This window comes from Lepidothrix coronata, unplaced genomic scaffold (assembly GCF_001604755.1).
Source record: "Lepidothrix coronata isolate B3197 unplaced genomic scaffold, Lepidothrix_coronata-1.0 Scaffold237, whole genome shotgun sequence".
Lineage (NCBI taxonomy): Eukaryota > Metazoa > Chordata > Aves > Passeriformes > Pipridae > Lepidothrix > Lepidothrix coronata.
In genome coordinates, this window is record NW_016690417.1 from 265,389 (window position 1) to 291,302 (window position 25,914).

The 25,914-nt window shown below is 59.4% G+C and overlaps 1 protein-coding gene across 3 annotated transcripts; it reads right to left on the minus strand.

Moving 5' to 3' along the window:
* Nucleotides 1–1,879: 1,879 nt before the first annotated feature.
* Nucleotides 1,880–24,760, minus strand: NPDC1 (neural proliferation, differentiation and control 1). 3 transcript variants are annotated; one of them, XM_017834635.1, is made up of 9 exons: nt 24,652–24,759; nt 11,221–11,364; nt 6,755–6,862; nt 6,457–6,630; nt 6,270–6,336; nt 5,190–5,274; nt 4,978–5,057; nt 4,658–4,754; nt 1,880–3,444 (listed from the first exon to the last, which is right to left on the minus strand). In XM_017834635.1, exons 1-9 carry the CDS (start codon nt 24,743–24,745, stop codon nt 3,367–3,369), a joined length of 927 nt encoding a protein of 308 aa, XP_017690124.1. In that variant the 5' UTR covers nt 24,746–24,759; the 3' UTR covers nt 1,880–3,366. The 3 variants fall into 3 exon arrangements, with proteins under 3 accessions (XP_017690124.1, XP_017690123.1, XP_017690122.1); XM_017834634.1 differs by having other exon boundaries at nt 4,978–5,274; nt 11,221–11,361; nt 24,652–24,760; XM_017834633.1 differs by having other exon boundaries at nt 4,978–5,274.
* Between the last annotated feature and the right edge of the window lie 1,154 nt (nt 24,761–25,914).

Sequence of the window (25,914 nt, forward strand, 5' to 3'; positions counted from 1 at the left end):
CCCCCCGCCCTCAAACGCATTCCTGCTCTTTTCATATACAGACGGAGGGGAAGGGAGACGTTGACTTTGAACCGGCCCCTTTGTAGGAGCCAGGCCCATTGTGGCAGTGATGGTTTTAGCTGGGGGATGTGGAGGGAGTCAGTGGGGGTTCTCGGTGTGTGTCCCCCCCTACATTTCAATAGGGTGATTTTGGGGGAGCTATGTAAGCTGCCTGGTTATTGTGTGGGGTCACTGAGCACCAATGGCCAACTGTCTCCTCTGCCTGATCCAGAGGAGAAGGATGGATGCAGCCTTCCATCACCCCATGGCCGAACCTGCTGGTGCTCCAGGCTTGGCCAGGCTCTGTGGTCTAAGGCGGCTAGGGATCAATGAGATCCTGTGAGGAAAAGGGGAACGGAAAGAAGGGCATCTGTTCTTCTGGCTCACTGAGATGGCAGCAGGCTGGGGGGAGGCAGAGATGCACCTCCCTTTGCTCCGTGTGCTGGTGTGGCACTGGTGTGACTTGGGGATGAGATTTTAAGAGAGTGGATGACCACAGATGATGTTTTATTCATGGTCAGCCCACCCTTTACTGTGGCAGGTGATGGAGAAGCCCTGTGCTGGGTCCCCCTGAGTTGCCCACTGAGGGCAATCACACCTCAGGGGGCTGCAGCCCTGCACATGCTGGGTCAGGGTCCCATGATGAAGGGGTCACCCTAGGACCTTCTAGGGAAGGGTGGGCAGGGGGTTGAGCTCCAGAAGCCCCATTTCTGGAGGAACACTGACCTGCTCCCTGTCAGTGCAGCTTGCTGGGCTGCAGCTGGCCTGGGTGGGCAGGTTGGAGTCGGTTCTTCCAAACCTGTCTGAGGGGAAAATCCCAGAGCCTCTTTACAAAGACCCTGGGCTTTCATTACAGTCACACCCTCACCACCACACTGCCCGAACACACCAGTGGGTCCTCCCTGCTGTGTTACAGCTGGGAAAACTGAGGAGGGGCCTGAGCATGGACCCTGCACCCAGCCCCACGGTGTCCTGGGATGTCTGCAGCACAGGTGCCCCTGGCCCTGGACAAATGATACTTCCGTGCCGGCACATGTTGTGGGGATGCAGATTCCCAGGGGACACAGGGCTCCTGCAACTGCTGTACCAGGAGCAAGGGGGTCTTCCCAGGAGGAACAGACAGGTTTTACTCCAAGCTAGAACTTCCCAAAAAGTTTGGACGTGCTCTGAGAGATTGGTGAGCTCTGAGAACAAAGGAAGGACAAATTTGAGGACCTCGGGAGAGGGGGTGGGAGGATGTGTTTCCCCAGGATTGAGCCCTGGGGGGGTCTTGGGTTATTTGGGGTGCGCATCACCCACGGCTGCAGCTGGAGAACCGATGAGAGAAGCATCCCGGCTGGGTGCTTTGGCTAGTGCTTTCGCGGTGAGTCAGCACCCACCTCCGGCTGCCGAAACCAGGAGAGATGGTATCAGCCTGATGGGGGGGCTGGCGTGATCAAAGGAGCTCGGCTGCACACAATGAGGGGACGCGATAGCCCTTATCTGCCATTCCCGAGGTGCGAAGGGCCCTGGGAGCGATGTGCGGAGGGGAGGAGGGGAGGGTGGGTGCTCGGTGCTTCAGGGCTGGGTGCGGGGGCTCCCACCCGACTCTTCCCTGGGGAAACCTCTCCTGGCAAATACTGAGAAGAAAATAAACCCTCAGTTCTTTCTCTGTGTGGGAAAACCCTTCCGAAAGGTTTTTAAAGGCTCCTCCAGCTGCAGGAGCAGGATGGCTACTCGCTATTCCCCAAGGAAGGTTTGGGGCTGGAGGACCCACTGCATGCTCCCTCCCCTGTCTCCTTGACCCACCCCGCTTCGAGAGGAACCCCCGGAGCCGTGGGTCCCACACTACACATTCACATGGGTCTCAAACACGGTCTTTTAATAAAATCTTTTAAAAGAACTACAATTCATACAACAACAATGAGAGGTGTGGGGAGAGGGGCAGCAGCCCATGGGGAGGGGCAGCACAGGACATGGGGACAGAATCTGTGCTGTGACAGCCTCTGTCAGCCACCCCGCCAGGGACAGGGACGGTAACGGCCCCATGCCACCACCATGTCACCGGCACGTCCCTGCCACTGCTGCCTGCCCTGCCTGTGTCTGCCTGAGCGTGCAATGGCTTCCGTGAGTGCAAGAGGTCACCCCCATGCAACAGGTCACCTGTGGTCATGACAGACCACTACAGGGTCTGGACATGAAGCCACAATCTGTGAAAAGTAACTCAAACCCTGTCCTGGGCCTTCTGCTGGAAGGTCACGGCCAATGCACCCAGGAGGCTTTGGGGAGCAGCACTGGGCTCCGAGCAGGGACGTGTTGGTGAGGGCTGGTGAGCCTGGACACTGGTAAGAGAGGGGTGCAGGGGGTGTCTGAGGCCCAGGAGGTGCCTGAGATGGAGCAGGGGAGACTGTCTCCTGCCACGGAGGGATGCCTGGAGAGTGCGCAGTGCCAGACTCCACAGGGATGCTGCCAGGGCGTGGGCTCCATGCCTTGGCTACCCCTCCCAGCCACCTCTGCTCCCTTCAGTCCTGCTCCTTCCTCCCCCACAGCCACATAGGCTTAAAAACAAAATCCTGAACCCTTTTTCTGAGTTTTCACCCCACCACGGCCTGGGGTAAGAAAAAGCTCATCCTCTGCCAGCACCGCCTGGCATGGGCTCCCAGGCCACAGTGGCACTGGGACTGTCTGCGCCCCAGGGCAGCATCTGAAGGAGCATCCTGGAGAGTGATGCCAGCACCTGCTTGAGCCACTCCTGGTCCTGCCCTTGGCTCCCAGAGCACTGTCCTGCTGCCAGGGGCTGCCCAGGCTGGGAAGGAGGGGGTAGAATGGGCACTGAAGCCCTTAGTGATGCCACTTGCTCCAGGGAAAGGCTCCATCCCTGGGCAGGCTGGCAGCCCTGATGCCAGACATGAGCATGCCCAGCCCTCCTGGCCCTCTCCTGCTTTCTAACCCTCTCTCCATCCCTTTCACGTCAGCCTAGCTGCAGCCAGGGCAGCAGCCCCCTCCTTAAAGCCAGCTGCAGAGACAGTGCCGCAGACCCCCCAGTTTCTGTGCCAAAGCAGCAGCCACCCCCCACGTGTAGGGCTGGCATGTCCCCGAGGGCAGTGAAGCAAAGGGCAAGGCAGGGACGCGATCACAGCAGCAAAGAGGACAAGGACGCTGGAAACGGGGGCAATCCCCGCTCCCATAGCTGTTAGTGGGTGTTTATTGGGCAGGCGAACAGTCTGGCAGCGCGGGGTCTGTGGTCCTTGGCCGGCTGTGGGTGCCCCTCCGGCACGGGCCGCCCCACCAGGCCCCGGCTGCAGGCACAGTCTGTAGCGAGCTCGGGTGCAGGAGTCTGGAGGGGTGTTACTGGTGCGACTTGAGGTTGGAGAGGTGTAAGGAGGAGTCGTCAAACAGCGGGTTCCTCACTTCCATTTCTCCAGTCTGCCATGGTGGAGGGAGTGGGATGGGAAAAGGAAAAGGCAGGAGGTCAGAAAACAATTGGGGTTCAGCTGCCCCATTCAAAGGGGCTTGGGTCTGAACCCCAACGTGGCAGGAACGAGGGAGGTGACCTAGTGGATTGCGATGGGGTGACACACCAGGACCCTCATCACTCCTGAAAAGGTGCTGCTTCCCTGCCAGGTGGGGCTGGGGGTGCTGGGGTAAATAATAATGGCCAGTCTTCGCGAGCGAAGATTTAGGAAAGGTCATTAACCCTTCGAGCCTGCGCAGTGGATTTTTTAGGTGAGACCCAGTGTGCGCTGAACTGAGCCCACCCTTTAATCCTGAGGTTCATCTGCCGGGGCCAAGCAAGCTTGGACAGTGGCAGTGAGGGCCCCAGAACGTAGGTTTGTTTAGAGTGACCTTCTCTTAGATGGATTGCCTTACAAGGCTGACAAGCTCCATCTGCCCGGGGGGCTGGGAATCGAACCCTGGTCGCAGCGGGTGAGAGTCCTGCACCCTCCCAGGTGGAATGGGACCCCACAGCTGGGCTGGGGATCGCAGGACAGCATTCCCAGGGTGGCTGTCAGGAATAGGGCTCCTTGCTCAGACTGGGGACCCCAGGATGGGCCCCCCAGCAGGAGTAGGGTGCCTAGTCGACTGCCTGCCTCCCTGCCATCAAGTGCCCTTTAATGGGCCTGTAAAGACCCAATGATGACCCTCCATCTGGGCCCTGATGGCCGGGCTCCGCACCTATTACCATGTGAAAGGCCTCTCACCAGCCCTCTCACCAGCCCTTTGTGCTCTTTGTACCCAGGGCTGTTAGAAGGTGCCCTTCCCCTGGGTCCCCTGCCAGCCAGTGAGGACATTCCTGGCTTTGAGAGGTCACAGGTCCATGCTCCAGACGCTGGGGTGGCACTAGGACTAGCCCCTCCACTCCTGGTGCTCAGGAGCCTGAAGTGACCGTGTCCCTGGCACCACAGGGAAGGTGGGTCAGGTGTGCCAAGGGCTGCCCTGGCTCTCTGCTCCCAGGGAAAAGCCTTGTGCCAGAACATGCACTCCTGCCCCTGGAGAGCTCCAATGAGAGGGAGCAGAGGGGTTGGACTACCTCAAGGTTTGATGAAGAACATGTGGAAAAAGGTCCTTACACATCCCAGGCACATGTTGGACTCCCCCTACATGCACAGGGACCCCCAGCTCCCCTGCGCCCGCGTACCGGAGCCAGCCCGGGGCACTCATACACAGTGAAGTCTCCATCCTCATTCTCCTCATCAGAGGATGCAGAGTCAGGCAGCTTGGGCTCCTCTTTATGCCTGTGGGGGAGAATCATAGAATCATAGAATCAGATGGGTTGGAAAGGACCTCTGAGATCATCAAGTCCAACCCTCGATCCACTACCGCCAACCGCTGTGGTTACCAGACCATGGCACTAAGTGCCACATCCAGTTTCATCTTAAAGAGAGAGGGGCTGAAGCCCAGGGATTAGGGGCACCCCAGTTAACGGCAGGACATGCTGTCTGCTGACGGGTTGCTTACTTCTCCAGGGAGATCATCTGCTGCTTTTGGTGCTGGTAGTGGTACATCTGGGCGCTCTGAGCCAGCGTCTTGTCCCCGGGCTGCAGAGAGAGCAGGAACAGCTGTGGAGACCAGGCTCCGGAGTGCCCCAGCCTGGCTGGTGGGGGGCCTACACAATGTAGGAATCCCTCCAGCAGAGCACCAAAAACCCCACAGGGAGGGACATGCCTTACCGAGATCTTGTCGTAGGGCAGGGGGCTGGCCACTCGCTGGGTCGAGTAGTCTGCTTTCTGCGCCAGCCTGACCTCCTTCTGCAGCCTGCCGGGGAGGGGAATCAAAATCATGGAATCACTAAGGTTGGAAAAGCCCTCTAAAGTCATCAAGTCCATCGGAAACTCAGCACTGCCAAGTTCATCACTAAACCATGTCCCCAAGTGCCACATCCACGTTTGTTGAACATTTTCAGGGATGGTGACTCCACCACCTCCTTGAGCAGGCCTGTTCCAGTGCCTGACCACCATTTCTAATATTCAACCTAAACCTCCCTGACACAACTTGAGGCCATTTCCTCTTGTCCTGTCACTTGTTACCTGGCAGAAGAGCCCAACCCCCACCCGGCTCCTATGTCAGGGACTTGTAGAGAGTGAGAAGGCTGCCTTTCTCCAGGCTGAGCCTTGCCCCCCCCCATACCCCGCCCTGAGGCACAACCCCCCCCCCCCAACTCCCTCACCTGCTCCTCGTGAGACTTGTGCTCCAGACCCTTCCACACCTCCACTGTCCTTCTCTGGACATGCTCCAGCCCCTCAATGTCTTTCTTGTCATGAGGGGCCCAAAACTGACCCCAGGATTTGAGGTGCCTCACCAGTGCCCAGCACCGTGGACAATTACTTCTCTAGTCCATCCTAGTGGATGTTGGAAACTATGGGAGCAGACGACTCCATTCATGAGCCAGTGACCGTCAGAAGGGTTCAGTTCTCCCACTCACATCCCTGTTCCCTGAGATGGCACCCATGACAGGTGGCACCCCCACGCATAGCCGCCTCTATCCCATGGGGCCTGGGCACGAGGCACCAACGTGCTGGGAGTGTGAGCACCCAGTGCCACAGCAATGCCCACAACAGGAGCCTGCACCTGGCATGGGGATGTCTCACCACTGTCCTCCCACCCCGGCCAGCAGACCCCATGGCTGGGGGAAACCGGCAAGGGCAGCTATTGCCTCTCCTCCAACCCCTCATGCCTGGGAAGCATGGGAATACACTGTCCAGGGCACAGGGACACCAAGGGACTGGTTTGCATCAGCAGCCCCGGCTCACCTGCACCAGCAGACGGCTGCCACAATCAGCGCCGAGATCCCGGCCACTGTGCACACCACGATCAGCCCTGTGGAGGCAGAGGGGACACCGAGGGGGGACAGCAGATAAGCCAGTGGCACAATGCCACCAGCCCATGCTTCCCTGGTGAGGGTGTGAAACCCCTTCCCACGAGTCCCTGGAGTCTCACCGAGCACCACGTTGTCATTTGCAGGGATGGGGGATGCCTCCACTGGGTTCTTCTGGACCGTGGCAGTGGTGGGGAGGGTGGCGGCTGCTGTGGTGCTGGTGGGACCCCGCTGCAGTTGCCCCTCTCTCAGCCCGCTGGCCAGGCGCTGTCTGCTGCCGTTGGGCACCAGCGTGGCTGCAGGAGAAGGCACAGCTGTGAGCAGCTGCCGGGCAGCTCTGGAGGGCAAACCAGCCTGGGGTGCAGGATCTGGATGCCATGGGGTCCCTGGTACCACTGGGAGTAGGGAGAGAGCACTTACTCCTGGGTCTGCCATCCTGTACCAGGCGGTGGTGAGGAGCCTCTTGCCTGGCCAGCACATCTGCCAGAAAATCAATTTCTGCCTCCAAGCTGGGAATGGAGGTCCGTCCTGCGGGAGAGCGTGGGCATGAGGTGGGCACTGCAGGGTGCAGCCGTGTGCCCACCCCCAGACCCCCTCAAGAAGGGGCTTGCAGCCCAGCTCCAGCAGACACAGGTGGTGGTGAGTCTGAGCCCCCTCAGATGCAGCCCTCCCAAAGCTGGGACCTGGGACCCATGTGTGTCCTTGCTGCTTTTGGAGGGATTTTCATCCCAGCAACGCTGGAGGCTGAAGGAACAACAGTGTCTGCCCCTCTGACAGAGGCAGCAGGTCCTGCAGATCCTGTGAGAGCAGGCAGGGTGCCAGCATCTGCTGTGCAGGACATGCTTCATGTCCCTGCCCCTAGGGCCACACAGTAGCCCCGAGTATGGAGGGATGGGAGCTGGACCAGGACAGACACCCCACCGCTGCCCCTCTGCCACAGGGGTGAGGGGCAGCTCCAGCAGGGTGAGTCGCAGGCAGGGGACACCTGAACACTGGTTTTCACCTCAAATTGTTCTTTATAGCCCAGGGGCCCTGGAGCCACCCCAGAGCAGGGCTCAGCTGGGCTGTCCAACAGAGTGTGGGAGCCCTCGCTCCAGCGGAGGGGCTGATTTCTGCCTGGTAGGATGCAGCCCCTTTGGGAAGGGAGTAGGGGTGCCCCATGCAGCAAGAAGCACCCTGTATCCCCAGGGGCTGGCCCAGCATCTCATGGGTGGCATCTCATGCACAGTGCTCACCAGGGACATCCAACCTGCAGAGGGCTCCTGTGGCATCAGGCATGGGCAGGACCCCCACTCTAGCCTGGAGTTGCCCACCCACAAGGTGACAGTGTGGAGCAGGAATGGAGCTGCTCTTCTCAGGCTCACTGAGCAGAGTCCAGCTCTGACACTCACCGCTGCTTTTAACAGGATTAATCTCAATTTCAAAGGCAGAAGACATCCCTGTCCTATCCCTGTTCCCATCCCAATCCCCATCCCTATGCCTGTTCCCTCTGCCCATATTCAGATGGAAAGCCCTGGAGGATAAATCCAAACATACAAAGGCAAGATGGTACTGGCAGGTTGATTCTTAGGTGAGACACTTGCCCTGAGCTGCTACAGGGAACAGGGGGCCAGGTTGAGCCCCAATTCCTGCCTGACCATCCCAGGAACAGCAGGAGCAGAGATGCTGCAGCGGGTTGGGCATGCTGGGGAGGAACAGGACAGGTAGGGTATGGCCGAGCACACAGGGCACACAGGGCAGGGACAGGGCACACAGGACACACAGGACATGCACAGGGCACTCAGAGGTGCAGGCAGGGCTTGTGCAGGGAGCGGGTGCCCTCTCATGGTAGGTCCCGCTGCCGCCTGCAGCAGGATAGCACAGCCAGGATGGTGCAGAGCACTGTAGCCCCTCCCCTCTCCCCCAGACCCCTCCTGGGGGCTTCTCCCTCCTCAGGGCTCAACCCTGGAACACACATCGAGGTCTCACCAGTTACCGTGATGTTTTGGGGACAGCAGTGACCAAGGAGAGACAAGTGTGACTTCTGCCCCGGGCAGAGGAAATTTGAGGCTGACAGTGTCCACAGGAGGGCACAAATCCATTGATTTCTATAGTCCTGCCCCAGGATGGCTGATACCCTCCTTGGTGCCAGCAGCCCAGCAAATGGGAAAGGGGGAACCCCCCTATATGTGAGCTTAGATCCCCTTTTCCCCCTTTTTCCAAAGTGCTTCCTGCAGCCTGGTGGGTCTCTATGCTGGTCAAGCGGAAGCAGGCATGGGGCCCACCAGCCCAAAGCACATCACTCAAACCCATCACAGCACAGACACATGCAGCACCATGATGTGCATGGGATTTTGGGGGGCTCAGACCCCTGCACAAGACAGCACCAGCCATGTGCAGGCAGCCAGCTTGCAGGATGCACTGCATCGAGATTCTATGCATCCCATCTCACCTCTGTGCTGATGCTGTCTGTGCCGGGTATGCCGAGACCCACCCCCACTGCCACCAATGGCAGGAACACACCACTCACATGCATCGCTCTTGAGACCCCAAATGATGCTTTTTATCCCAAAAAGCTGCTCTCGGGAGAGGATCTCCAGCTCCTGCCAGGGATCCGGCAGCAGCTGAGATCCCAGTATCAGCATCAGTAGCAGTTGCAAGTGGCTCAAGTATCCCTAACCACACAGCAAAGGGGCACTCCCTTTAAAGGGTTAGGCATCCTTGAGCCACAGCAGTCCCCTCTGTTTGCCTTGCATCCCCCCCAAAATGCAGCTATCACAGCCCCTCCTCATCCTTGCAACCTTCTCCAGTGCTGCTGCCAGATCAAGGTACAGGCAGGATGTAAAAGCCCTCATGAAAAAAAAATTGGTGCCTCCCCATCAAGAGGAGCTGGGCATCCTCAGGATGCTAAAACAGAGGATTTGGGAGGGGATCCCTCTTTTTCATTTACCCTAGTACCCACACTTTTGCTGCCACAAGCTAGTGGCATTGCATGGGACAATAGAATGGGGTTGGGAGAGACCCAGATGGTCACTATCCTCCCAGGGTGGGTCCTCAGAGCATGGTACCGTGGTCCTACATCTCTCCGGGTGAAGATACAACTGTGGCTGCATTCTTCAGAAAGGAGCTGGGTTGCTATGGAGATGCCAGCGCATGTGCAGCCCTTCTGAGAGGGGAATTTGCTTCCAAGACTTCATATTAAAAAATAAAACATACACAACTGCCAAAGCCATTTGATACTTGTGGATAAGGAGCCTGTGGCAGGGGTGATGAACCCCTGATTGCTGTCAAATGCCAAGCCTGGACCCCATCCCCATGCCATCACCTCTCATCCCCTCCAGCCATCACTTCCATTTCAGCCAAAGGGCCTCACTTTGGGGTCTCCCTTCTGATTTACAGGTTGATGCTCCTGCCACGAGGAACAGCACTAAAGGCATGCTGGGCTCTGCCATCCCCCATGTGCCCACCCAGGCTGAGCCGTGGGCAAAGAGCAGCTCTGGCTGCCCCCCGACAGGACCCTGAACGTGCTCAAGAACATAAAGCAATCCACCAAAATCCAGAGGCCCCCTCCATGTCTGCATGGAACTCAAATACAAGGGGAGCTGCCTCTTTGGGTCAGTGACTAGCACTTTTCCATCTTGCCTGGCACAGGACAAGCCACCCTGCATGTTTTTGGAAGCTCCCCAGGACTTGGCACCCCACTTAGCAGGAGGCTTTTGGGGTCAGCGGGAGCAAAGAGCAGATGGAGAAGGGCAGGCGAGGGGGAGATGCTATAATGCTCTGCAGCAGGAGGTGGTTCAGAGGTGCTCCAGAGCTGTCACCTTGCATCCAGATGGTCTCCAGCAGAACACACCAGGAGCAGCCCAAGGGCATGGCCAGTCCTGGCCTCTTCCCCAGACACAGAGGCTGCTCCACTATAGTTACAGGAAAAATAATTGTGTGGAGCCCTAATTATGGTCTTAATTCACCTGTGTGTCAAACCTGCATAAAACCCCACGACAAAGGGGCAGGGACAGCTCTGCCACAGCTTTCCAAGCATCATGAAGAGTTGAGGGTCATGCTAAAAAATGCCTGTGCCTGGCACTGTCTTTGCAGCCAAACTGGGGCATAAGTGCCATGGCTACACCGGCAGCACCCTCCATCTACTGCAGCAGCAGTGGGATGGGTGACCATGGGCTGCTGCTCCCAGGATGCTGCCTGTCTCTCTCCCCACTGGCACAGTGCAGCCACCCAGGCTGTCACGGCCCCTCATATCCCTCCGGAAAGGAGCCAGGAATAATACCCTGCACAGCCTTTGGTACCCCAGTGCGTAGGCAGGCACGGTCCTGCCTGGTGCTGCCGACTCCAGCCCTCCTGGCACAGATGCTGGGCATCACCCAAGGAGGAGGCAGCAGCCCTGAACTACAGGCCAATGTCTCAACTCAGCCCCGGGGTGGGTGAGGCTGTGGACACCCATTTGTCTCGACCACAGGGTCAGCACAAGTCACAGCTCTGTGTGCTGAAAACTGCCTCCCTGCTCCTGCAGAGCCTGCACCCTGGAACAGCCAGGCAGACCCCAGAGAGCCCTGGAAGCCACCTGGGCCCCTCCTGTCCCCAGCGGTCCTGGGACCCTGAGGTGCTGGCAAGGCCACACGCAGTCACCCAAGGAGGATGCATGGGGAGCAGAGTGGGGTCCACATGCTCCTTGCCAACCCCAAAACCACCCCTCAGCTGCGGTGAGCAGAGTGAGAGGGAGCAGAGCAGCCATCCCCACAGAGATATGGCTGCCATGGAGAGGAGAGAGCAGAGGATGGGGTGCTGATGGGGCAGGGTGCTCCCTGAGGCACAGAACCTCCCAGAGCTGCAGAAGGGAGGGGCAGGTGTGCAGGCAGGGGGTGAAGGGACTGCTGTGGAGTGGGTGCACCTACCACTGGGTGAGAACTGCTTCTGGACACAGCGCCCGTGGTCATCCTCCTGGAAGGGGGGCAGGCAGGGCCCACAGGCACCTGACCCCGGTGGGCAGAACTCTCGGCGCTGCAGGGCACAGTCCAGGCTCCGGGGACAGGACACTGCTGTGGGGACAGGAGAAAAGAGCTCAGGAGGAGGAGAGGGGTCAAATGTGCCTCCAGGTCTGTCCATGGCCTCTTGGAATGGGATCCAGCTGCCCCAGGATGCTCTCGCTGCAGCTCCCAGGTATGGAAGGGCTTCACCAGAGCCATCCCTTGGCCCTGCTTTGCCTCCAGAAAGCTATTACTGGCTGCAATTAACGACAGGCTTAACGATCGAGGAGTTGGACTCGATGATCTTTATGTGTCCCTTCCAACTTGAGATAGTCTGTGATCCCATGACCTGCAAGTTTGCTGCCTCAGGGAAGAGCAGCCAGTAACCATACTCCCACACTTCCAGCCCCAGGGCTGTCACCATCTCATGGTAGGATGTGTTACAGGACACTCTGAGCCCCACAGATCTGGCAGTGACCAGGGTCTCCCACCCCAGCCTGCCCCACACAGGGATCTGAAATCCAACTAGCACAGACTGAAGCTCGTGTGGTGACTGTCAAACCAAAAGTCCCAAATCAACCCCCCAAAGCCTCAGTAGGGCTGTGACAGGTCAGTGCTAGCACTGGCAAGTAGGATCCCATCCCTTCGGCATTGCCCAGGGGAAGCAGTGGGAGCCAGCCCTTCCCAGCACTGCACCCCAAACCTCCCTCGCAGTGTCATGGGGTGTCTCATGTCCATGTCAGCTCCGGGGCACTTCCACTCCCTGGGAACAGGCATGCGCCCCCCATGCTCCACCTCACCTGACCCATCACACCACGGCAGCACTGTCATGGCCGGGAGCACCCTGGTTCACCACCCCAGGCAGGCTCAGGCCAGCGGGACCTCCTAGGGGGACACAGAGTCTCCGTGTCCTGTACAAAGCTGAGTCCTGGACTGGGTGGCCAACCATGTGCAGAGCTGGAGGGAGGAACTGTGACCAGACAGGACAGTGACACACAGAGCCAGGCTTCAGGTGTCACCTTCAGCGGGGGGCTGCAGGGACACGCTGGGGGCCTGGTTTTGATGGTGACACTGCTGGTCCTGCCACAGCATGAGCATGAGTGTCCCTCCCTCACAAGCTGGTGGCAGTGCGGAAACAGGTGACCCTCAGTATGCCCAGCACTCAGGTTGGGCACAGCTGGATGGGAGGCAGAGCTGGATTGGAGGACAGCTGGATGGGAGACAGGGCTGGATGGGGCACAACTGGATGGGGAGCAGAGCTGGATGTGAGGCAAAGATGACGGCACAGCTGGATGGGAGTGTGCAGCTGGAGGGGGCACAGCTGGAGGAGAAGTGCAGCTGAATAGGGAGCGCATTTGGATGGGAGGCAGAGATGGATGGGGGCACAGCACACAGCTGTGCAGCCCTACCCTGCCCCTCACCTTGCTACGCATGGCCATGCCCACAGTGTTCCTCCAGGCAGCACTGGGTAGGGAGCAGGGCTGTGGGGCTGCACCGGGAGCAGGGCCAGGCTGGCCGCCCCCGGGCTGGCGATGAGTCACAGCAGGAGCTGCTTCCAGCACTAGCCCACGCACCCCAAGCCAGCCCTGCCAGCCCTTGCCACCCACACTAGCACCAGCAACACACCTGCCATCTGCCTGTCCTGGATCCCAGGGATGGCAACACTGGGGGGCAGCCCTGGCACCAAGCACCCCACGAGGAGGGGCACCCCAACGCTGGGGGCTGTCCTGATCCCCATCACTACAGCACACCAGGGGGCAAGGGAGGCAGCACCCTGTGCACACTGGAGAGTCCTGGAACAAGACGGAACTGCCAAGACACGAATCATGACAGTTCTGCTCCCTTGGCAAGGGCACAGGAAGGATGTCACCCCAAAGCCAGATGAGTGGGATATGCCACCCACAGCAACCCGCCCTCTGCATGGCCATATTTCACCATCAAACTGCTCACCAGAGGGTGCAACCCCTACTAATGGCCACTAGCCTGCTCCCCACTGCATCCCCTGAGGCACACATCACTTCCCCTTCCGGCTGGCAGTGTCAGGGGCAGAGCTGCCCTCACTGTAGAGGTTTCTCCTGCAGCAGCTGCAATTTTAGAGCTGGCTGAACCCCACACCAGGCACAGCAAGCTGGAGGGTGTTCGCTCATGCTCGGAGGCAGAGCCCACTCTGCCCGTGGGAGCCAGGTTTGCTCCCTGGAGTTGCCGTAGGCCTCGGCCAGGTGGCTGGGGGGCAATTAGTGCTTAATGGGAAAATAATCAGGTGTTTAAGCACAGAAATTGGACTTGGTTACTGGCTGCACCTCTCTGGGGTTACTCTCAAGGCCACTCCGTTTAAAAATGAGGGGCAGGAAGATGATGTGGCACTGCACAGCCCCAGGCTGGGGACATGCCACAGCCACGTGGGTCACTGGGGGGGACACCAGAGCGCCTGTGCCACAGGCTCATGCAAACACTTCCCCCAAAACAGGTGCTGCCAAAAGCTGGTGACTGGTGGAGTAAGCCACCCAAGCAAGGGTCACCCTGCAGTGCCAGACCTCGACAACACCCTCAGAGCCACCTTGGGGAGTGGGAGGGGCTACAGGGGCACAAGCCAGAGCACAAGCCCCAAGCCAGAGTCCAGCAACCAGGTAAATAAATAAAGCCCAGGCTGGATCCCAGCGAAGGCTGTTATCTCTGTTTGAGGAATGAGCTGTGCTTGCCCAGCTGTCACAGGCTGCAATTCAGAGCTCCCCATGTGTCACCAGTCAGTGGATGGTGAGCTGGCATCACTGCGTGGGCACCCCGTGGGCTGAGGGGTCCCACGGGGCTTTGCCACTCTCTAAGCCCACCTCAAAGCCCAGCAGTGAGAGCCCTGTGCTGGTGGGAGTGGGCACCTCAATGCCATGCTACGTGACAGGGACTGAGTGCCGTGTGTGCCAGAACCCAGGCACCACGGGGGCATCTCCACCCCTGACCACTGTCACCCTGGGGGGCTGTCACACCCTGCCCCCCCATGCTGCCCCAGCCCTGCACACCCATACATGCCCTGGGGGATAAGGTACCATCTGTCCATTCTCAAGCGGGCAGGTGGTGGGGTCCAGCTTCCATGTTGGGTGTACCTGACCCCTCCCACCACCCCTTGGCTCCCCAGTGCCCTGGCCACAGGTTCACCCTCCTGAATACCCACCCAAAGGTGGGTAATGGGACTGGCACAGCACATGGGTCCCAATTCCACCCAGCTGTGGCCATGTCACCACCATGCCACCCACCTGTACCAGCATACCCGCTGCAGCTGCCCCATCTTGCCTCTGCACAGGTGACGCTGCTGTTGAATCTGGGAGAGTTTGGGATGCCCCCACCCCAACCATGCCCCCTGCTTGGCATCAGTGCAGCCCAGCAAGGCCAGCCCACAGGTGGGGCGGTCAGGAGAGACTCAGGCTGGGATCCTGAGGGACAGGGATGGAAGGGCAGCATGGACCTGCTGACAGGATGGTACAGACCAGAGGAGCAAGCAATGACATGGGGTGCTGGGAGGAGGAGGATGCTTCAGCTGCTGTCACTGCCCTGCCATGGCGCACAGCTCCCGTACAGGTGGGCAGCAAGCCCAGCCCAGCACAACTGGGGTAACCCCTTAAACCAAGCTGAGGGCTGTGCCGAGCCGCCAGTGCTGGAGGAGGTGAGTGGCTCCCTGCAGGCAGGATCCCAGACAGGAGCTGAGCCCAAGGGCAGCAGGTGCACAGGACACCCTGCAGCCAGCACAGACAGTGGGTGGGCACAAGCTAGGGGCACATGTAAGCAGGAACAGACCCGTGCCCAGGAGGAAATGTGGGTGTGTGAACTGCAAGATGTGTGTCCATGGCCCCTGGATGTGTTATCCATGGGGGAAAGCTGAGCACAATCCCCCATCCCCAAGGACCCACCCTGGGGAGAGCCATGCTGGGCACCCGGGGTGGGACTCGGGGACAGCAGAATGCTTGTGACAGGAGGTGCCTGGGCAGGGCATGGAGCCGCTGGCAGTCACAGCCTGGGTGAAGCAGCTCTTCCAAACTTGTGCCAATAGATATAAGTGGAAAAGAAACAAAAATAAACCCGAGGAGGACATCTGGGTGGCCGGGAAGCAGGGACTGCCCTCGCTGCATCACTGCCGCAGACAGAGAGATAAAAGTGAATGTAAGAAGACAATTAAGTAGTGCTGAGCACTGGTGTCGGTGCTCATAATCCCTGCACCAGCAACACCTGCCCACCAGAGCAACCTGCCTGGGACCACTGGGGTCCAGCGGCCCTATGGCAGCAGGATATGCCCCTGGTGGGACATGGGCACTGAGCCAGGACATGGGGGTATATTGGGGTGTCTGGGGAACAGGGATGCAGGTCTCCCTCCCGTGTTGAGGCCCTGCACACTAGCGCATGACTGTGGCTGAGGAAAGACCATGGCGAGGATATGACAGAGCCCCGGCAGCGGTAGCAACCCCTGTCGGGCCTGCAGTGGTGTTGTGTCTGCCAGCTCCACTCCAAGGTCACTCCTCCTCCTCTTCCTCATGCTCTTCCTCCAGCCAGGTGATGTGGGAGCTGCTGTGGGCCCTGCCTGCAGCCTGCTGGCCCTCCCAGCAATTCCTCTGCCAGCTGGCACTGTCTGGGGCTCCCTCCTGGCTCTACAAATTGCTCCTGGCTCTGAAGAAGTGCTCTGGAGCAGGCCTTGGGCAGGCAGACAGGGAGGCATTGGGCAGGCAGGCTGATGTGATGCTCCCCACCACACTCCAGCCCCTGAGGTCTCACTTCCCCCTGCCCACAGCCTGTCCAGCAGCAGGTAGGAACAGGGTTCCTACCTGAGGCACCCCAACACCCCAGCTCCACTGTCTGTGCCCAGGGGTGTGGCCCCCCAGGGGAGCCAGGTGGTCACGGCATGACTGCTGACAGCTGCGCTAACACAGCCAATGGCAGGCTGGATGCCTGGGGTACCAAGCCCTGGCACCACTCCTTTTGCACACAGCAGCCACGGATGACACGCCCTGACCACAGGCGTTACACCATGACTGCAGGTCAGACACTATGCTGGTGGCTGGGCTGCAGTCCTGGAGCAATCCCCGCTCCTGGGCACAGCTGGCACCACTGCTCAGGCAGCCCCCATGGGAGCCCCACCACTGCCAGTAGCTGCTCACATCACCTCTGTGCTCCTGCCCCCAAAAATGCAGCAGTCAAGCCCCCTCCCACGTGTGGAGGCAGTGGAGCGGGGCTCTGCAATGCTGACCCCGCAAGCTGGGAGTGGGGGGACGCTGGCCACATCATGTCACTGCTGAGGATGGAGCATGTGGCACAGCCAGGGCCACCAGTCTGGCCCCTCATCCTGCAGCAGCGCTGGGCCATGCCATGCCACCAAGAGGGAGCAGCTGGAAGTGATTGCTTTGTGCTTCAGCAGATTTGGTCAGGCAGAGGCCACATGCCACCAACTCCCGTCCCCGAGGCCATCGGGGCTCACATCTTGGCTCCCAGCTGCAGCTGGTAGGCACTGAGATCTGGCTCAGCCAGCAGAGACAATCTCCAGCACAGCTTCAGTCATGGCCAAGGGACAGTGTTAGCAGCCCCATGCTGCAGACTGGAGGACAAGGGAACCTCCACAGGGACCCCGTGGCAGCATTCTCCCTGCCTGTACAGCAAACACCTCACTGCACCCTGCTCCCAGGGAGGGAACGCTCCCACGAGCAACATCCAGGATTGATGGGAAATGGCTCCATCAGCACTCAACCCACACCCACTCTGCTGCTGCTGCTTTGGGGCCACCAGCATGGAGCCCTGGAACACAGGCAGCACAGGTGCACATCCTTCTGCAGCCCTGAGGGCATCACAATGGGCTTCCAGAGCCTTGTCCTGCTCCAGGTTCAATGCCAAGGGGAAAGAGAGGGACAGGAGGGCTGAGTAAGGCTTCTGCAGAGGCGAGCAGATGCCAAACCCTTGGCATCCCCAAGCGCATCACCTCCCAACCACCGGTGTTCTCCCTGAGCCTGCCCCTGCTCTAGGGGAGACTCCATTTACAAGCATTTTGAAATCCCAAGTTGGTCCTGTGATCGTAGGCTGGGGCAGCACCAAGTAGTCTCCACCAGGCTGAGGGAGTGGGATTTTGTGTCATAACTGCTCAAATCCCCTAAATGGCCAGAAAAATGCCTGTTCCCTGCCCTGGCAGCCTGCCTGCCATGCAAGGTGAAGGACTGGAGTGGTAGGGCTGTGGGAAGGGGAGATGGCACCTGGATGGATGGAAACAGCTCCAGCAAACCATGGATCCAGACACCAGCAGGGACTGGGCAGAGTCAGGAGGCAGTAGAAGATGTGGCCCTCCTTGCCTGTGGCAGGTGAGGGGGGCATCAAGCCAAGTGAGACCCCCTGGTACCTCAGCTCCAACACCCCTGGGCACTGCCAGCCACAGCTCCAGCCCCGCAGAGGCTGTTCTACATCCAGGATGTGCACCACTGCATTCCCCTGTGCCTCCACTGTGCCAGGGGGTCTCCAGCCACAAGTGGCTTCAGATATTCAGGAAGAGAAGAAATAATAAAAAAAGAGCAAAAGGCAAACCAGGTGCCACATGCCACTTCCCTGGGGCTGCCCACCCAAACTTGCTGCTGGCTCTGCTTCGCTGACTGCACATCCACCCGTGTCAGGGACCCCAGGCTGCTCCTGGTGCCACCCCATTCCATAATGCACCTGGCTGCTCTTTGAACCACCCACTTCAGGTCTTGTTCATCAGGTTTTGCTGAAGTAAAAACCAGCAGGCTTCACACCTGCCCTGAGCCCACCGGGGCTGGGGATGGGACAGAGGTGGGGTTCTTTAATTCCCTTTTTATTGGGCAGGTTTGGCACCATGCCACAGGTGAAGCAGCTGGTGGCCAGGGCCACGGTGCAGAGCAAGCACCGGCATGGGGACCCCTCCTTGCATCCCTGGGGTGCTCTGAGACACCACAATGGGCAGCACAGCATGGTGCTGGACCCTTGCTGTGCCAGCATGGCAGGGAATGGGCAGCCCTGGCACCGTGGACCCACCTGAAGTGCTGAGCAGTCTGGAGAGAAGGACTAGGGTCCAGCTCTTTCCTCTTGGCATTCCTGGGCACTGGCCCATCAGCAGGGCACCACCTCAAGGGCGCCCACCTGTCCAGTGAGCCACAGCAGAGATGAAGCCTCAGGCAAGCTCTCCCTGTGGAGCCACTGCTGATGGTGGGGAGGTGAGAGAGGGCAGCCCATGCACATGAGGAGCTGCCAGGCCAGGGGCCAGCACAGCTCAGCGCAGCTCAGCCATCTGCGAACAGCCATAGGCTCCCATGTGATCCCACTGCCGGGCTGGAAATACCCGCCCAGAGGAGCAGCACCACTGTGCCCACCTATGCCAGATGCTCTTTGGCAAAGTCAAAGACATCCTACCCCCCGCTGCGGCCCACGCTGTCACTGGAGACATCCTGCAGCCTTTGAGAAAGAGGCACTGGCATGATTTTGCTGATTAAACACCCTTGGAGATTGGAGGCAGTTTGGTCAGGGTGGGGAGTCTGCTTGTCTGCCCAGCTCCTCTCATCCACTCCTTGCTTTGCCACACCAGCCCTGGCGCTCCCACCAGCCCATGACCCTGAAACAGGCATCTGGGGACACAGCCCCTTACTCATGGCTACTGGGCTCATAGGGGCCGACCTTTATGGCTGTAGGAACAGCCAGTGGAACAACAGCCTTTGGAACAAGGGCTGGCAAGGGCACCCCAGGAGGGCACCATGTGCCAGTGGACACGCAAGGCCAGAAGCAGGCAGAAACACAGGGGCCACAGCTCCCCACCCAGCTGGGGCTGCACCTGGCTCTGCGATGGCACTGACTCAGCCACTGCCAGCGATTAAGACCTGTGGGGTCATCATGTCCCATGGGGCAGAGCCCAGAAACTGGGGGTCCACGGGATGCACAGCTGCATCCCAGGGGTGCTGGTGAATGCAGCATCCCAGGGCTCCTGGAAAAGGACTGCAGATGGTGCTAAAAGAGCTGGACCCAGGGATTTGGGGGTTTATGCCCCATAGGAAGAGCCAGCTCAGGGAAACCCTCTCCATCCTAGCCAGGAAGGATGGCCACAGGATGGGTCACATTACAGCAGCTCACCAGGGCTGCCCTCTCTCCCGATTTAGCAGGTGGCTGGGAAATAATCCCCAACAGATGCGAGATGATGAAATCCCCAAGGCAGAGCTGCTCCTCCTACACACAAGAGCTGTGGGCTCCCCAGGAACGCTCCACTGCTGACCCCCAGCTGAGCCCAGGCAGCACCCACAGGTGTTAAGGATGCACTGGAGAGCTGTACCTTCCATACCTCCTGTCTCCACCTCCAGCACAGTCTCCTTTCTACAGGAAGGGAAGAGGGGCCAGGATCCCAGGGGACCCCTGTTCCACCATGAGCCATGGTCCCTGCCACCCCTCAGCTGATATGTCACCTCTCATGTCACCCATCTAGAGAGATGGGTTCCCACCCAAAGAGCAAATCTCCCCCCACAAAGGCTTTGCCGTCCTCCATCTGTGCAGGAGGGACCCCAGCACACGCCATGGTGTGCACGGGTTAAGATGGGCAGCTGCCAGCCCGTGGTGCTCCAGGACAGGATAAGGCAGGGACCTGGACCTCCTCCAGCTATGTTTCCTTCCTTCAATTCAAAGCTCGCTCCAGGCACTTAATGGCCAGTTTCTTCCCGTTGCAATTCTCATTAGCTCACAAAGTGGCTAATTACAGGCCTGCAGCTGCCGTTCGGAGCACTGGTCACTCTGTGGCAGCAGCACTGGCTAACGTCCAGGCATGGAAGGGAGACGCCCCAGTATTGGCAGTGGTGCTGGGGCCAGGCCCTGGGGTTTTGGGGGGGCAGCTGGCCCAGGGGAGCCACTGTCCCCCTGAGTAGATTCGGAACTTCCTGTGGAGACCAAGCACCGGGGTACTGTTTTTGTGGAATTAATGCAGGGCTGAGACTGATGGCAGGTACTGTACCCTGCGCCCAGGGACCCAGCACTCTGTACCTGAGGAGAGGCTATCCCATCACCCCTCCTGTCTCTGGGCACCCCCACCACCCCTCCTGTCCACAACATCCCCATCACCCCATCACCCCATTGACACTCTTGCCCCCAGCAGCCCCCATCAACCTTCCCATTCCCACTGTCCCCACCATGCTATGACCCTTCCTGTCCCCAGTGTAGCCACACATCTCTTCCTGTGCCCAGCACACTGTCCATCCCATGACCCTTCCTGTTCCTATTGCCCCTGCTACACTGTCACCCCTGATACCCCCAACACCCCTCCTATCTCAAACATCCCCATCACCCCTCTAGTCTCCAGCACCCACTACCAACCTCCCTGTCCCCAGTGTCCTGATCACACCGTCACCCCCCTCTCCCCGCTCCCACCCGGAAGCGCCTGTCAGGGTTAAGCCGATTACCTCCCTTAATACCCCCATGGCCCAGAAGAGACTTTTCAGGCAAACGTCCCCAGTGTGTCTTTCCTCTGTGCTGTGGGAAGAACCCGAGCACCCCTGGGGACTGAGGGGTCCTTGGGGTGGGGGACCCATCTCCAGAGCTGCCAGGGAAAATGCACATCCAAAGGACCTGACCCTACACATGACCCAGGCTCCAGGACCTCAGCCTCCCTGCCCAAGCTCTAGCTCTCCCTGCACCAGCACCCACAAGGCACGGCTGAGATGCACATGGGTTTGTGGGTCCCTAGCCAGCTGCAGTGAAAGGGTGAGGGACTTTCACCCTGTCTCTTCCATAAACTCTTCCTTGATGCTGATTCTGCAATTGGGATCACAGGTATTAGGAGCCTCTTTCCACCCATTCGCCCTCCTCAGGCCTGTGCAGGGAGCCCTGCCCAGGTCCCTGGCATGGGTACTGGCCTGCAGAGCCCCACGGGATGCCTGTGCCCCATGTCCCAGCTCCCCCACATCTAGCCCCCACTAGAGGTCCTTTCCCATGGAAAGGTGCCAGCTCAGCAAATGTAACCCTAGAGAACAAGGTGGGGACATTGTCTCCAAGAATAGAACTGCATGGAAAATTAAACTTGAGAGCGGCACACAGCTCCTAGGGGAGCAGCACCCCAGCTGCAGTGTGGGGTAACACTTGGTCTGCACCAGCGTGGCAGAGGACACCCTGACATGCAGCCATGAGGGGCTCAAAGGGATGGAGTGGCTGAGCAGAACAACTGCCCACTGCTGCCAACTGCTCCTGGGGGGACTTGGACAACCTTCACTGTGCCTCAAGAAAAAGCTGGGTCTGCTTTCTGCAGACCGATCCACAGGATGCTGGGGTGCTCAGAGACCACCCCTTGCTCACCCACCGGGTAGAGCCCCAGGGAGCTCGGCAGGGCAGCCAGGCCCTTGCAAGCACCACAGACACAGCACCAGCCCTGCTGCCTTGCTCCCAACAGCTGTCCCAGTTTCAATGGTCAGCATGGGGGTCTGTGGAGCCACTGTGCCCACTGTGCCCCTCACGCCTCCCCAGTGCAGCAATGGCCAAGCAGACAAAGGAAAAGCCAAGAGATGGACAATCTCACCCACAGGCTGAGCCATGGGAACTTCCCAGGGGATGGCTCCTGCCTTGCCGTGCCCAGCTGGGGACCTTGAGCAGTCCCTGCACCACCGCAGAGCTGGGGCAGTTGGTATCAGCACCAGAATCCATGTTCCCACCTGCATCCCGGCAGAGCAGCACAAGTAGGAGCAGCAATGTGGAGTTGGCAGGTCACATGCGGCCAAATGGGTCACTTGGACTGGAAAGAACCACTCGGGCTGTGCTGAGTAGCTTCTCTGGATGTTTGGGATGTGAAGTGCTGACTGTTGTAGTGGGGTTGGGAGGTTCAGGATTATTAAAAGATGGGGTTCTAGCCCATCATCGCATTTGTAAAACATTTCTTTTTATAATAATAAAAATAATAGATAAAACTTGTCAACTCAATTACTTAGGAAGGGGGGAGAGTCTGGCTCTCACTCAAGTTCCAGGAAATGAAGCCATAAAATGAGGCGAGGCCAGGGCTCTTCCCAAAGTTAGGTGCACTGGATAGGGACACGTGGGAGAAAAACAGTTGAGGAGCAGCAAGCAAACCTAAACCACCCTGCAGCACCTCCAAAGCACTGCTGCCCTTCCTCCAGCTCGGATCAGGCCCACGGCAAGATGAGGATGTCACCGTGCCATGTGCAGCTGCATCCTGGGAGATGGCATCTGCTGCAGGGGCTCTGGATCACAGTGCTGGACGAGGAAGAGGAGATGCCAATCCCCACCTGAAAAAACTTTGATGAAGCCACAGAGGCAGGAGGACACAGGTATGGTGGTCCAGGACTTTCTCCCCCACTCTCTCCTTGCCCTTCAGAAGTCAGCTTCACCAGCACACCACAGGCGGGAGCTGCCCCTGGCCCTACCATCTCCACCTCACAGCTGTCCCCAGAGAAAGCCAAGCTCTGCCCCACTTACCCAGAAAGGGCAATTATACAGTGGGAAGAAACAGTCAACGCTTCCTGTGCCCCACTGTGCTCAGTGAGGAAGGTGGTGGGGGCGGGACAGTGACTCCTTTCCCTGTCCAGCATCCCAGGGATGTTTCTCTAGGAGAAACCCGCCTGGAGCTCCCCACTGACATATGCTGCACAACCTCGACTTCCCGGCAATGGGATGCTGCTATCAGGAAAAGCTCAAAGACAAATTGCCCCAGCATCTCACAGGGCAAAGAGGTTGAGCCAAAAATCCCAACCCCACATGCGCCAAGAGCATGCAATATCCCAGTGCTGGAGCAGGTTGCTGCTGCAGAGCCAGGCCCCTCGCGCTCGTCTCACCTCCAGCAGCACCCGCAAGGCTGGGAAAGGAGGGGAAGGGGAAACTACCCCCCTAGACAGCCCCCAGGCACAGCCACTCCACCAGCCCCTCGAGGGACCGCACCCCAGCAGCACTGCCAGCCCCGATGATCCCACACCAACCCCTTAAATTCGAGAGCAGCAGAGACTGTGCCGGATCACTGATGGCTGCATTGGAGCTGCCCGGCTCTCCTTCCTGCGTCAGCAGTACCCCTGGCTGGGCCACCCCAGCCTTGGCTCGTGGGAAGAGGCGGAGTGCAGGAGCATCCCCACGTCCACCTCCAATGCCCCAGCATGGAAGCATCTGGATGTTTTGATCCACTGGGAGATTTAACAATTATTGCACCTTCCCGCTGTCCCTCAGAGCAGGCGGGAGCACAGCGAGGCCGCCTGGGCCCCGGTTGACAGCAGGCTGCCTGCCCGGCGTCCGCCTGCCCAGCGTCTGCCCCGCCGGGAGCCAGCTCAAGGAAACAATATTGGATCCGCAAACAATGCTGGGAGCCAGGAGGCCCTTCCCGGCTCCTGCGCCAGCGAGGCAGAAAGCACCTGCCCGAGACAGGCCGTACCACAGGTCGGGACACTGCGCCTCCCCGGTGTGGGAGTGGTGGGCAGCCCCAGCCTTCCCCGCAGGCAGGGTGACCAGTTGGGGTTTTTGGGGTGGTGTTTCTGCCCATCGCAGCCCTGCACACCCCAGCAGTGGGCACAGAGCGAGGGGACACGGAGCATATCCAGTGCCAGACCCCTCGGGAGGGGAAATGCCCTAACTCAGACCCCGAAACTCAAACAAATCAAACCTGAACGCCCCAAAACAATGCTTCAGTAGACAAGCAGGGTGGCTGAGGGTGGTGCTGTGGGGAGGGAGCGAAGTTCACCCATTCCTTCTGCCCCAGCAGAGAGCAGAAATGTCACCATCACCGGAGCAGCCCCGCGGGGCAATGCTGCAGCGACTCCCAGGGCGATGAGGCAGGTGGGCAAACAGGGCTCCCTCCCAAGCAGCCCTCCCGGCAGCTCCCCTGGATGGCTCGCTCACAGCAGCACCTTTATTTGGCTTTTCCTTTGTTTTGATGGGGGGTTTTGTGGTTCTTTTAGTATTTTTTCCTGCCAATAAAGGTGCTTCCTGTGGGCCGCTCCCATGACTCCATGCTGTCTCCCCACTTCAAGATCCATATCTGTGGTTCCCTCCTGCCCCCCGCCAACATCTCAGGGTCCCTCCAGCCCCACCAAACAGCTGCTGGGGACCAGCCCTGCGCCGCTGCCAGCCGCTGCCAGGTCCCCGCCTGAAGCAGCGGGCGGGAGGGTGACGGTGCGGCGCTGCCCGTCCCCAGGGAGCGCTGAGGGGTGTGAGAAACCCCACTGGGGCTACGTGGGGGGGCATTTCCTACCTTGCTTCCACGCAGGAACATGAGCACCCGTGGATGCTGATCCGTCGTGGGAGTGGGGATAATGGTGGAGGAAGGGGGGGGAACCGCACCAGGGTTCGTCGTGGGAGGGAACACGAGCATCCGCGGGGGCAGCGAGAGGACATGGACGTAGGTTGGCGGGGGAACGGAGAGGCACTCACCGGCACGGACGAGGCGCAAAGGGCAGGATCCGAGGGCGGCGAGCAGCAGCAGCAGCGCTCCGCGGCGGGCGGCAGCGCCCCGGGCCGCCACCATCGTCCACGGGCACGGCGGGCGCGGGGCCGCGCAGCTGCGGGAGGGGGCGGGGCCGGCGGGGCGGGGGCTCCGCCTTCGCATGGGCCACGCCCCCTCCCCAAAAGCCCCGCCCTCTCCTGCTGCTCCGCTGATGGACCGCCCCGGTATCGCTGATCCCGAAGGGAGACCTTAGAGCCCCTTCCAGTGCCTAAAGGGGCTCCAAGAGAGTTGGAGAGGGACTTGGGACAAGGGCCTGGAGGGACAGGACAAGGGGGAATGGCTTCCCACTGCCAGAGGGCAGAGTTAGATGGGATATTGGGAAGCAACTTTTGGCTGTGAGTGTAGTGAGACACTGGCACAGATTGCCCAGAGAAGTTGTGGCTGCCCCATCCCTGGAAGTGTTCAAGGCCAGGTTGGATGAGGGTCTGAGCAGTCTGGTCTGGTGGAAGGTGTCCCTACCCATGGCAGGGGGGTTGGACTACATGGCCTTGAAAGGTCCCTTCCAACCCAAAGCAGTCTGTGATTCTGTGTTGGGGATGAGGGGCTGGGAAATCCCACTTGTGGGTCATGTTGTTACTGGGGTAATGCTTGGGCTGGTGGCAGGAGGCGTCATAGCCCTGCCTGCTCCACAGCTGTAGCACCTGGCTGTGAGTGCTGAGTTTGTCAGACCTCAGCTGCAGCCACTGGCCTTGATTAGAGTTGTGTATGGCCAAACCACCCCCTCCCTTCCCAGTTAGAGGAACATCTCTGGGTCACTACAGGGCAAGCTCCCTTGCAAAACCTCTTCCCACATCCTGAATTAATTTCACATCTGTAGGGTTTGTTTTCCAACCCCTATATCCCTTCAGACCACGAATGTCCCATCTGGCTGCAGGACAGTGGGGGCTTGGTGGAGATGTGCCCTTGCAGCTGCCAGCCCCAGGGATGCCACATGGACACTCTAGTCATGCCAACAGCCATGTCCAGCAGGGATACCAGGTTGTCATCCTCAGTGTCTCCATGTGCTGCAGAGCTCCCAGGCTGCCTGAGGTTTTCCCCTGTGGAGTCAGAGAATGCCAAGGCAGACAGCTCTGCAAAATCTCAGCATCTGATCTCTGGCCCCATGCTCCAGGCACAGACCTGATGCCTTGGCACAAACACGATGACATGATGCTGGATGGGACCTTCTGTCCGGGATCCTGCTGACTGAC

Bases quoted from the DNA above. Each gene is read 5' to 3' on its own strand.
- NPDC1 (XM_017834633.1), bottom strand. From the start codon at position 24,745: ATGGTGGCGGCCCGGGGCGCTGCCGCCCGCCGCGGAGCGCTGCTGCTG. The intron at 6,631-6,754 runs GTAAGTGCTCTC...CTTCTCCTGCAG, and splicing joins ACAGGATGGCAGACCCAGGA to CCACGCTGGTGCCCAACGGC. The intron at 4,755-4,977 runs GTAAGCAACCCG...TCTCCCCCACAG, and splicing joins CAGATGATCTCCCTGGAGAA to GCATAAAGAGGAGCCCAAGC.